At 35.8% G+C, this 14,251-nt stretch overlaps 1 protein-coding gene across 1 annotated transcript in view; it reads right to left on the minus strand.

The window, feature by feature from the left end:
* Positions 1-211: 211 nt before the first annotated feature.
* Positions 212-14,251, minus strand: part of LOC115446317 (elongation factor-like GTPase 1) — a 131,937-nt gene continuing 117,897 nt past the window's right edge. Inside the window, 2 exon segments of the mRNA XM_030172927.2 lie at positions 212-1,986; positions 2,732-2,916. Of these exon segments, the coding sequence (XP_030028787.2) occupies positions 1,798-1,986; positions 2,732-2,916 (374 nt within the window). The 3' untranslated portion in view covers positions 212-1,797.

A 14,251-nucleotide genomic window follows, 5' to 3' on the forward strand; every position in this document is an offset into this window, starting at 1 on the left:
TACGACCGCCCATAAACAGTAGAAACACCATCCAACACATTGAATTATAAAGTATTGTTTGGTATTCCACTGCGCTCGCCATCCTGAGACATGAGATGTTAAGTCTCATGTCCAGTAGTTACACTGGCTACAATGTCTTTCGCTAAAGCTCAGCAAAGTCAGTTTAGGTTAACTTCGTTCAGTTCAGAAATTCGGATAAAAAAAAAAAAACTTTTATCGTAATATTTTATTTAAAAATATCAGTAACAAAATCTAAAGACAATAACACATCAGTATTTATAACTTGTAGAAATCTATAAAACGTTACTTTTATTTGAATCATTTAATTTACTACTAAAATTTAATTGCTATTAAACAATTAACCAATACTAAAATTTGTTATATCAAAATTAACGCCTTTTGATAATGTTAAGGCAAAGCTTGAGTTATGTGTAAATACATTTACAATGTATGATGGAAAATTCTAGAGAAGGCATTTTTACAATACTATTGTACCAGCGATATTTTCTTGATAAAATATTCAACAATATTACTTTTGCTTGCAAAATTTGGATAAATTATAATTTTTTAATTAGCGCGGTATTTCAATATTTTCAAACACAATTGAAAAATTACATACTGTTAAATATCGAATATACATATATTTCAGGGCCTCATATAGTAAAACAATGAATTATCTGACTGATAATAAAATTTTTAGCCTAAACAACGAACTTACTCGGGGTAATATTTTGCTTATGAGCGATTTACAAATTGTTTAGTATGCAGTTATATAAATACGCTATTTAATGTTTTAAAGCTTTTATATATAAGGTATAAAATTTACGAATATAATGTGACCTTTAACAGTTATTATAAACAGCTGCTTTATTACATTGTAATTAAATTTATCACATCGCTTTTGACGTCATTTTATAAAACGGATAAAGAGACATACTTCTGGGGCCTTATTCTCTATGACAGTGTAAACTCGTAACACGACTTAATTTGGTGAGGAATGATATTCTGTTTACCAATTTCTATTGCCTAAACGCGACGCGGTGCGTTACGTGATTGTAACGCACTGTCAAACTTGTGGCAACGAGAATAAAGGCACCAGGGGCCTTATTCTCTATCCCGCACGTTATTTTAACAGTGCGTAACAAGCACGTAACACAACGCATCATGTTTAGGACTATAGAAATTTGGCTTACAGAATACCATTACACGCACATTTCTCGAAGATAACATGACACGGCCGCGTTACGCGCTTACACTATCATACAGAATAAGGGCCCAGCTGTAATTATTATAATAAATAGTTTACGGTTAACAGAATTGGCAAATCTAACTAAAAGCTGTACTGAATAATTAAATGTTTATTAATAGCTAGGTGCTGCTCGCGGTTTCGCACGTGTGACATACCTTTCCCGATATAAAATATATACTGTATTTTACAGGATACAATGTAGCTTATATTCCACTGTATTTTTTTTGGATACCATGAAACCTATATTAATGCAGGATAAGGCCTATCTGTGTGTCTAACTTCATCTAATCACTTTATTCATCCAAACATCCACACATCGAAGTATCTTCACAAATCGCATTTATAAATTACTAAGATATAGCTGTCGACAAACAACTTGACCCATTGCTTGTAATTTTTCGGCGCAGCGTTTCTACTGGATTGGTAGATCAAGCATCTTGTATCTTTTGCTTCCCGCTCTACTAGGCTCCGCCTACTGAGTCAAGTTGTTTGTTGACTATCATTAACAATAACCGCAAACTAACAGATATCCTCATTGGAAGCATTAACTATTTGTTCTTGGACAGCGTTCGTTGCTTCTCTGCGTGTTGGACCAACTGTTTGTCAGTGGCAAGACCTTTCCTCGCTCGCACCGCGTCCATGTACCCCTTAGCTCGGTTCACTCCGTCCCATTTCTCGCCCCAGTGGAGATATTCTTCTTCAGTTCGCGGACGCCAGAACGGGTCTATGTCGATTACCTGTGTGAATAAATTATTATTATAATTATTGCTATAATTACATTTGCTGGTGGTAGAATATATTTTATATCTGCCTGGATAACGTGTTAAATGCCATAGTGGCTCACGTAAGTATGTCGCGTTCCGGGAACAGCCTGTTCATATCCAGTACCAACAGGCCGGCAAAATTGTGTCTACTTTCGAGGGGTAATCATCTCTCGTTCGACGACATTCTAATGGACCGCACTCCACTTACCATCAAGTGCCATGTGGTCATTATGCCGTGCTCGTATAAAAAAATGACTTGTTTTGATTATTATTTTCAATGGTGATATTCCGTATGGGTAGTTACCATCGCTATGTCTATTTCTATTCAAGCAGTAGTGGGCATGCACTGCGGTGACCTTCGTCGGCGCATACGAGACGGCCCCGGGGTATCTTGTTGTACTAGTATAATGGCGCGGAACCGTCCGTACACGATACCGCATTGTGGTACCTCTCTAATTGAGGGGGCTAAGTTGCCTCCGTACTCTAAAGACCGCCTTTGGTCTCTACGACATAGGGAGACTTACTACCCGCATTATCGCCTAACTCGGAGTCGCTGTAGTCGAGAGAGTAGTCCCCCATTGCTCGCCCCGTGACTTTCTCCAATACCCAATTAACCGACTCTTATGACAGACAGGGTATGCCCTCGCATAATTTCTTAGACGCCCCTGAGCCACAGGGTCAATGGGTAGCAACCCTACAAACAACATGGTAACCTCACCTCCCAATGGCTGAACAACATCTGCGGTGCTGCCAACCCTGACGTGTGCGTTCGCAGTTCGAGCGCGAACTTGAAGCTCTCCGCTACGGGCAGTAGGGCTTGCACCCTGAACGAAGCCGAGCCGGTCTGCAAGTCGCTGCCGACGACGCGCCCACCACGGCGGCCCAGTGCCGCGTACAGTTTACCTGTAATAGAATAATTACTTAGTTTTAACTGACTTCAAATCTCATTTCGACTGTATGTTTTTTTTTTGTGTGTTTGTTATTATATCACACAGTGACAACGCAAGCTCATCATTTGCCTGATAGTAAGCGTGTGTCGCCTATAAACGGTAGCCATAACACTTAGAATTAAATATAATTATCTACGAATATATGTTGTATCAAACAAATGAACACATGTTTATATTTTATTTTTAAAGGTTTTTTAATATCAAATTACGAATAAGTCGTCAAGGACCGGTACACTCTACAGGGGCCTTCTTCTCTATCCCGCACGTTATTTTGACAGTGTGTAACAAGCACGTAACACAACGCATCATGTTTAGGACTATAGAAATTTGGCTTACAGAATACCATTCCACGCACATTTCTCGAAGATAACATGACACGGCCGCGTTACGCGTTTACACTATCATACAGAATAAGGGCCCTGTCTACTAACAGTTAAGGAATTTAAGTTTTGATAATCATAAAATTATTCAAGAATCTGTGTTTTAACTAAAACCATAAATGTAATAATTAAATACTAAAGAATGCGGTATAATTAGTGTATTGGCAACTTTCTCTTTATCCTAGATTCTATCTTAAATTTGTTAGTTTTGAATTAAAAAGCTATGATTAATTTAACAAAATAGGTAGTTGAGTTCGAAATGTCGCAATTTCTGATGCCAACAAAACTTCTTAGTGTGTTGTCTATAAATAAATACTTTTTTCTCATAAATTAGAACATATTGAACGGAATTATCATATCAATTATCATCATATCAATTAATAAAATTACGCGACTTCCTCACGATATTCTGCGTAGTTACTACCGATTAAGACTAATAAATGGACTATTTGATTTTAAGTATAATAATACATCATATCATGTATTTTCTATTTTCATAACTTGTTTGTGTTTATAAATGCAAACGTTCGCTTCGTACGTAGCTAATAAAGTATTTAGGTTTATCTTTTACTAACTTTTGCTCGCGGCGTCGCTCATTACAAAGTTCTGGTATATATTTCTATATATTTTCCCGGGATAAAACTAGCCCACGTCCTGCCCAGGATCTGAAACTATTTCCGTAGCAAATTTCATCGAAATCCATTCCGTACTTTTTTGAGTTTATAGGGTTCTGACGGACAGACAGACGCCGCATGAGGCTGTTTTATAATATACAACCTATATCCTTCGTCAGTTTACATTGTCAGCGGTAGATAAAACATACGAGGTAGGGCATACCGACTTCACTGATATGGTGCTATAGTCCTGATAAATATAATTTCATGTCGGATATACATCTGCCATTGCCGAAACTTTATAGACCTAAATATACGAAGAGTTCAAACCCGATTGGCAGCTGCAACAATGTGAATCTACAAAAGGCTCAATAGTTATACAGAGTAACTGAATACCACATATTTACGATGTGAGTCGAAGATGTGCCACCATTACGCGTGTTTCCTCAGTTACTACAGTGATATCTCGATGAGAGCTGACAACTACCAAACTACACAACTACGAAAATAAAAATACGAACCGCGCTCACTGGCGATGCCAAATCGCGAGTCAACCACCGGTGCAGTCTGAAAAACTATCCGCTCAGATGAAGCCTAAAAAACACCACCGAAAAAAAAGTTCGCCGCTCGCTGTCATCGGGGATCGTTTGACAAATATTCAGTGGTCAGCCGAATAGAAAAATTCCTTGGCCAGAGATTCGTCGCGGACGTTTTGAGATGCCTTTCATCTTGGCCTTCCGGTCAGGGGCAAGCATCCGGTGGCGGCGGTCACGTCAGCGAGATGCGACGCCCCTCCCTCCCGCCGCCTGCGCCGCACCGCGCTCCCCCGCGACGCTCTCCACTCTTATTGTTTGACGAATAAACAGGGAGCTTTTTGTTTGCACACGTATTTGAACTCTCAACGCGCTAAGAATGTTAACAAAAAATATGTATATCACATTTGTAACGGGAACACACAATACAATAATTGCCGGAACACTCGCCGTCTTAACAACATGCGTGATATGGATGCGTCAAGTTTTTTCAACGTGATTTGGTTTAAGCACTTGTATGGTAAAGTGTAATCTTGAGCCTGTTAATTAACTCAGATATGTCAAATTCACCTTTATTATTTAGAAATTTAACGTTATTTACATTTATTAGTTTACACATTTGTGGTTTAGTAATTGTCAACAAAATTTCCATGCTTCTGCATTCATGGATCTCATAATTTTATATAAATTTATTTTAAATAGAATTAAATCTCTGTAAGTCTGTTTTCCAATAAACGATTTCGAAACCGAGATGTATGGGGTGGATACCAAGTATTACCTTTCCGTGTGGATCGTTACCAAATTTAAGCAAAGACTGAAACCCTGTAAGTGTCTTAAACATTTCACAACTGGCGAGTAACCACGCGATTTTCGAAAAAAGGCATTTTTTTACATTTTTGCTACAAGCTTGCTGAGTTGAAATACGTTTTTCCAAATAACTAGAGGGAATGTAAAACCGCGTGCGACTTGCTTTTAGCGAAGGAATTATTTCCTGCGTTTCATTCATAAAATAATTTTACTTTATGTATTGTATGAGTCGAAAGCAATGCTATACAAAGGTATTTTCGGAACAGTTTGGTGGCACGTAAAGTTCACTGTTGACGTCATATTCGCGTTTTCTTGTGACAAAATTATTACATTATTGTTACGTTCATTTTCATAATTGAGTCGTGTTGCCGAGTCGTTATTTTGAGAGTATTTGTCTAACATTTAGTAATAAACAATTGTGAAATAATTATTCTAAGACCAAATTAACACCTCATGTATTATGGAATGTTTATTTTGTATATGTTAAAAATAGTGCGAACATTAATTTGCGTAATATTTTTTCGGGATTCATTTATTAAAGGCAAACATGAAATCTAGAATAACTTTATGATTCGCGAAATTAAAGACATATTAACAGTATAATTGAACGAAATCCGCAAGTTATATTGAATTTGTCGGCCGCAAATTTCTATAAATAACCGCTAGTGAGAATACGGTAATGCGAAATAACTTAATAATACCGGTATGTAGCGGACGGAATAGCGATGTGATTGAATGAACGCGGATGAATCGTGTGTGATTTATTTGTTTCTTTGGTTGGATTCATTTAGTATGGAAATATCGTTGGGAATATAATTTATTAAATTATGTGGGAACGAGAAATGTTCTTAGCAAGCTCTAAGGGCAATGGAGGGATGTTAGTTGTATTCCATATATTTTCTTATGATTGAATTGCCAGCATCAGTGAACATAAAGAGTTTTTACCCTCATAAACTCATTTACATGTTAGATTGCAGAAATAAAACAACAGATACTGGCATCGCGTTGTCCTATTCGATGTTTAAAAATCTTGCTCCGAATACAATCAATGCATTGCCTATCTACTAACTACTCATCGTAGTTTAAATAGATTCAAAACGATTCTTCGATTAACATATCGATATCATCCCATCCCTACTCAGCACTCAGAACCGTTGCGCCCTATATCCCTATCCGCATGTAATGGCGCAATGTCAGTTTCCTAGGACATCCGTCTGTCCAGCGACATCTGCCGGGATTGCCCGTTAACATTCGATAGTTTTTGCCCTTGATGTACGGCCGCGTATAAACAATGTTATTCGCCACCGTCGGCACCATAGCAAAGATGGACCAATCAGAACAATGTTTGATTACAGATTAGTTATTTTTATTTATTTTAAGGGGTTCACTATTGTTACAATAAATCTCAATACAAAAAAAAAATGCATTACAGTAACTAAGTGCACAATATTAAAAAGTGAGAGTTTCGTGCAAATAGAGATGACATTATGTCTAAAGAAAAACTTCCATAATATTATAATTACTATGATAATTTATAAGTAGTTATATAGTAAGTGCAATAAATAAATAAAAAAGATAATAAGTTATGAACAACGCTTAAGCTAAGAATTACAGCTCCATTATACTTAAGAATTACTATTTATTACTCGATACGGCTGAGCATTTCTAATTTCATATGTATTGGTTTATTCATACCATTAAGGCGTTGGCGGTTGGGATTATCTATCGGAATCGGCTTTTAAGAACCACTCTCCCCCTCTGCCCCGGCAAACGGCCTTGAGCATTCGTTCCATACATTTACAGCGCACGAGTTACGGGCGGGAATAGGCGAATATTTACAAATGCATTAAAAATAAACTTTGGGTCTTTTTGAAAATTTTTAACTATACAAAATGCTAATTTCACGGAGGAATTTCTGTTTTGTATTATTTTTTGTTATATATGAAATAATGTATAAAATCAAACATAATAGTCTACCCTATTGTCTATGTAATAGTGTTGTAAATGAATATGATTTGTACTTTAACTTTTTATTATGAAATAATATCCATAAAAAATTAAACATCAAAGTAGAGACAATAATATTGTAGAAATACGATGTTTAATATTTTTTTACCAGACTTTATGAAAATGCGATTGTTCTTAAATGTAGTAAAATTAACACCTAGAAAATTAAACAAGAATATTGCTTATTAGTCTTATAGACTAGACTGTAATATATTGCTAAGAATCTAGTTTTTATAAATCTTAAAAATACTAGCACCGGTACAACGTTCAATGACGTGTATGAATGAAAGCTTCAGATAGGTACACGCTGGTCTCGATCGCCACATTGCCATGCAAACAGTACGCTAACATAATGTACGCATGCTACGTCCATGCCGTGGCCGACGTGTGATTTACTATTTTCTCACGGTACAGTGTACAGACAGCATAACAATTCGTACTGGTACACGTTTTGGGGATTTTTCGATTATGATGTCACGTTCTGGGGTTATTGATTTATATGATTCATTTTAATCATTTATGTTAAGTGCGTATCAGTTTGTAGTGTTAGAGTAGGTTTAGCTAAAGTTATGTAAAAATGAAAATAGTTTATGTTTGTGTATGTATGTAACTCTATGATTCGAAAGACGGCATTTCAATGATGTCATTTTTGTGTCAAAAGGAAATGTAAATTGGCATAAATAAATATTTTACATTCATATATTTTTTTACACTTTTAGATTCATATTTATTTACATAGAATGTTTTTGTAGGATTTTTTATTACTCCACTCTACAGACTATTTTCAAACTTAAATATTTTATATTAGTCACATGTACCAGAATTACATATTATATAGTTGCTAAGATCTTTTTAAGACACGAACAAGAATTCAAATTATTTTTAACTTTGTGTTTGCAATAAAATCCAATACAACGAAATTAATTCTATTTTTTGCAAACCATACCAGTCCCACGATCCATGGCAAGCAACATCACGCATTATGTACATAATTATTATATTATTATTTCGTTAAACGTGACTAATCTAATTGTGAACTGTCGATGTACAATTTAATGAACAATTGTTATAATTAAACACGCGACACCTGTGTTTTATTTGGAATTTGAGTTTTAACGGTATACGAAATGAGGGGAGGGATAAAAGGGGGTTCACGAACATCACTTACGTTTAATGTTATTTTAAAGGTTTTGGTTCTGAGCCTGATTTCCTGGGCCCTTATTCTGTATGATAGTGTAAACGCGTAACGCGGCCGTGTCATGTTATCTGCGAGAAATGTGCGTGGAATGGTATTCTGTAAGCCAAATTTCTATAGTCCTAAACATGATGCGTTGTGTTAAATGCTTGTTACGCACTGTCAAAATAACATGCGGGATAGAGAATAAGACCCCTGTGCACGTAATGTTGACAGCTCATAACAAGCACGAAACGCGCTTTATTGCGTTTGTGATAATTGAAATTTATACAGAATACCATTCCACGGTAGTTTCATGAAGATGACACAACATGGCTGTGTTACGAGTTTACATAGAGAATAAAACCTCTTGTAAGAATGCCGATCGCTTCTTTTATTATTTAGATAGAGTCTTAGGAGCCAGGATGGTGGACGGAACTGACGATTAACCGTTGCAATTTATTGTGGTACTTTAAATACTTGTAGGTAACCGCTAGATAACGATATACAGGTATGTAAATACAAAAATGTCGAAATCTGTTGCAAAGTATGTCGATCAATAATATTTCCACAAGGTTTGCTCGCGTCGGTGTCTATTCCATTAATAAGTGTCTTCAGTTTAAAGTCGACGATAGCCTAGTTGGGTATGGAACGGTCTGCCGAGACGAATGTCCGCAGGTTCAAATCCCAAGGGCACACACCTCTGACATTTCTAAAAAATCATGTGTGTATTCTTTGTGAATTTATCGTTCGCTTTAACGGTGAAGGAAAACATCGTGAGGAAACCTACACATCTGAGAAGTTCTCTATAGGAATTTCGAAGGTGTGTGAAGTCTATCAATCCGCACTAGGCCAGCGTGGTGGACTAAGGCCTAATCCCTCTCAGTAGTGGAGGAGGCCCGTGCTCAGCAGTGGGCAAGTATATAATACAGGGCTGATATTATTATTATTATTATTAATTTAAAGTCAAATATATTTTGGCGGAAAAATGCAGTCATAATTAATTTAGGCCCTACTCGGAATTTGAATCTAGCGTGCTCAGCGTGCTAGTCGCATTTGTCCTCACAATAAGGACAGTGCAATATGACTAACAAGAGATAAGTTGTCGATGATTTTTAGAAGCAGCCATTCCTATTATCTCTAATGGTGGTAGCTACAACGCGTTTTTTCCGCACAAAAGTACCGATGAATAAATATTTGCTACAGCAACATAGGCTTATACAACCAAACGACGATCCTTCCTTCCATTAATGTACAAATTATTAGAGTAACTCCAATCTCTTAATATTGTAAACCTTCGTCACTCAATATTGGTCATACAAAACGCAGCAAACTTATATCTCGGGCCTTATTCTGTATGCCACGCGTTATTTTGACAAGTTCGCGTTTATGACGATAGAAATTGGCGTACAGAATACCATTCCACGCAAGTTTCACGAAGAGAACGTAAAACGGCCACTTTACAAGTTTACACTGTCATACAGAATAAGGCCTCTAAATATCTTATTGTCAAACGTTAAATAGCGGCACATTTTTTCAACCCACGATGCGTAAAATTTTTAATACAACACAATTCTTGTATTTATTTATAAACGCATGCTGGGAAATCGATGGAATTCATGAAGCGTCGTGGAAACTGGTCGGTGTTTTTACTTATTTTAATTAAAATTTGTATGGGAACAGAATTCGGACTGTATGTCCGATCGGTTAATCACTTCCTAGAATATGCTATTTACAATGCTCTCTTATAACAAAACATTTTTGGAAAAATAACTAAAATCAACACGGATGTTGTTGAGATATGTACAATTTTTGTTATATGTTGAAGTTTTATCATAAATAGAAGATAATATTAGGTAATTAGTAAGATTATTTTACTCCATAGAACCAATAAATAATAATGGAGGTAGTGAGTTTGGGAATAAATTGTATAACTTCGTCGATGCGCGTGATGAAATCTGCGCGCGCGCCGATGAGTGACAGACGACGGGGCAGATTATCGAGTCCGTTTCCCGTATGGTCCAACAGGCTCCTAACATCCGTTGACCATACGACGATAATCGGCATTGCTGCACGCCTTCTGGTCTTTTGATGTTGCGCGTAATGTATTGACTGCCTCATTTAAACGTTGGTATACGGTTGTAGCAGTTACTTATAGTCTTGTTTAGTTGAATGACATTGGGCTTGAAGTGTTAAGAAAAAATGGTCTTTAACTATTAGCGATGTTCCTATACTAAAAGTATGTAATAATATTTTTAATAAGGTCCTAAGAGCAAACTATTTTCAGTGAAGATCGTTGCATTAAAAAATGTACGTAAATTCATTTCGCCAGGATGTACGTGCAACCTACAAGACTTGGCTATATTGAAATATATTCCTGCACTATTTTCGGAGTGAAAATATTTTTTCAAATAAGAATAAAATATTTTATTCCATATGCCACGTACATTTTCTCATTTAAATACCTTTAATACGACAATAAGCAAAACTGATTAAACATCGTCAATACGATCACAAAAGTAAACACTGAAGTTTATTAAACTCTCGTTACGAAAAAAGAATGCGCCGGCGCAAAATCGGAAATGTCGGCCGTCCAGCGCGCAATTTGTCACTGGCCACGCGCAGTACCGGCGACATAAAAAAAAATCTCACCGCTCGACATAACATTTTTACCCGTTTCCTGCCATCGTCTTCCCGTCACGATAATATAAGAACATAATTCGATCGGATGTCGAGGATTCGATAATAGCACACCCATATCTGCTCTTTCCTTTTAAAAGTCGCCACTTTTCTTTTAAATTACACGTTATCGGACGATTTATTGAAATAGAAAACCGCCAGTAGCTTGTTTAATTTATATTCGTCGTTGGCCGTGTTGTCAATTAGATTACTGACTTGCGTAAAATACGACATCAGTTTTCCTTTTTGTAATAGCTTCATCCTTTATGATGTTAGGCGGTTAAGGAGTGAAATTCCCTGTCACATTACTGGACGATTAGTAATGAACATTATAATACAGTTTAGATCATTATGTATATAAGTATTGTTTTTTAATCACTATTACTATTGTAAATAGATATGGCGAATACTAACCGTCATTTTCGATTAATGATCTTAATCGTTTTTTTCGATTGATCGCGAAAATGGACCAATCAGAACAAAGTATTTTGATATGCTTACAAACGACTTATTTAATTGGTTTATTCTTGAGATCGGCTTGAAGATTTAGATTGTGCGGCGATTATTGGAAATGGACGCTGAATAGACAAAGAAATCAGCTGATAAAGCACATTACACAATTTTGTGAATTTAACTAATAGATCGAGGTAACGCAAAATTTTTAGGAGAAATACAATTAATAATTCATGAACTAAATAAAATAAATTGCATCTTATTCGAAAGATCGAGATATTTTTTATTAGACAATTTATAAAATAAATTAAAAGTGTTTGCTGGTATAGTTTTGATCTTTTTGCATAAAAAAATTCCAGGTTACAAAGTAACATAAACTAAACAAGTTTTATCCATGAAAAAGATTTAATAACTCGGGGTATTTTATTAAATTAAATCATATCGAAATACCAGACGAAGTCCTATTTAAAAGTACCTATTGATGAGTAGTTAAACTAATAAAACTTATCAGTATTTATTGTATTGGGATATTCTATGGTGATTCTGTGGTGGCTTAGGGTGACAACCCACATATAAGCGTTAGTTCCTGCGCCCGCGCTGACGTTCGCGTCGAGTGTAACAACACCTTTAATGTTTTGCACCATTCACAATTACTGTCATTACCGTGGCAAAACTGAACAGAGTCAGTTTTTATTGCACTGCAATTTTATTTAGATAATGTGATTAGATTTAGTTTTATTTGGATTTGTGAATTCTATAATTGTTATGTGCTGACACTATTAAGTACACTCTGCTGATGGTGAGAACAATGCAGTGTTAATTGGAAGTCGACGAGCGAGACCGCAATATCACTCAACAGTCGCCATACTTAAGCTCAGCATTTTCATATTGCTACACATTGTGCCTATAAAACCTTCTTTAGATGTAAATGCAAACAATGGAACAAATTTGTACTAAATTTGGAACACGGGTAGACAATGATCTGGATAAATAGACTACTTTTATCCGGTAATTTGGTTCCTGAGAAATTATGGAACTCTATTATCAGATTTTTTAAATAGATCCGTGCTGGCAACTTACATTAGTTTAGGGACTTTTGCAGTGGGAAAGGCTTTTCGCACGCCCCAAGCCTCTGGCAACACCTCGTAGTCTATAAAAACGACTACAAGACTATTGCAATTTGTACAATTACTTTGTCCTTGCCATCGCTCTTATTTTAGCTGACAAATAAATTTTCCTATTTTAGTATACATATTATTTTATTTCTTTTTGTTTATATAGGAACGATTTATTCTTTATTTCCATAAAAAGTACATAAAAAATATTCCTATAATATGTCAGTAGTGTGTGACATTTGTTATTACTCGAATCATCGCTTGATGGCTGTCCAATGTGAACTGGTGTTTCGCAACCACGAGAGCAAGGTTGAATGCAACCGAACCGTCTTTACGCCTCGTTTATGTGTCCATTTTGTTCTCCATACCCGTGTCGGATCAGTGAATGGGTGTGTTTAAATCTACTGAACGGATTCAAATAAGAAATGAGAAGGTAAATTGGACGAATTAAGTGTACAATTTGTGACTAGGTATTGCTAATATTTATATAATGTGATAATTGTCTTGGGAAGTCTCATTTGACTATGCGTTCACAACCTGGACGAATATCGTAATGAGCAAAATTCAGACTGCTTGACAGAGTTATATTGCGGTACCGCTGCCGTGTCGAGGTCTCAGGTACGATCTTCGGGCCGGGCAATGACATTGGTTTGTTTATACTCAGTATCAACTTGGAGTCCGGAATTTGTGCAAGATATGGCGATTGGCTTTCCATCTATCACATCACGGGACGGAATACTGATGGCGGAAAGTGGATGTACTAGTTGCGCCTTTGCTCTTTCGGGAATAAAAGGCGTGAGTGTGTATGTGCAAAATTCAGATTTTTGCTTACCCTTTTATCAAGGCACATGTTATAAATATAATATTTCATGACAAGGTTGATGCTCCTATATAATTACGCACACACATCAGACAATACAAACCATTTAATATGTGCCAAAAGTGCAAAACAGCACTGCGTCTTCAAATATACTTATTTATAACAAAAATATACAGCAAATATATCGTATTATGTCACACGTGAAAACAGTAATAAATTTTAGTATTTTCCTCATATTTATCTAGTCGCATCAACATTCGTGACATCGTGCAATGAGTAAATATTTTGAAATTGACAAATGGTTTCACTTTTAACCGGTGCTAATTTGATTTTATCTTCCGTTTGAACAATCAAATAATATTTTGACTTTCGTGTACATTATACGACTGCTCTTTAATGGCCAAACAATGTTACTTTTACAATAAAACATTTTGATTAACTTGTAGTTTTATTAAGCTATAATAGTGATTTGTTACGTTTACGCGACTGATAGGCATGGAAATAAAACTATTTATTGGATTTTATCGGGGTTTTTTATTTTATAATTTAATCCTGTTTTTCTTTTATTTTGTTCTATGATGTACCGACTATATGCAGTACATCATTTTAATAACAATCTAGCCTTAAGACTAACGAGTTATTTAAATTTAACCTAAACTTCTAATCAGACTATGAGTAAGATGATGTCTAATAACACTTTTCTTAT

The sequence above is a fragment of the Manduca sexta genome, chromosome 8 (genome assembly GCF_014839805.1).
Source record: "Manduca sexta isolate Smith_Timp_Sample1 chromosome 8, JHU_Msex_v1.0, whole genome shotgun sequence".
NCBI classification, from domain to species: domain Eukaryota; kingdom Metazoa; phylum Arthropoda; class Insecta; order Lepidoptera; family Sphingidae; genus Manduca; species Manduca sexta.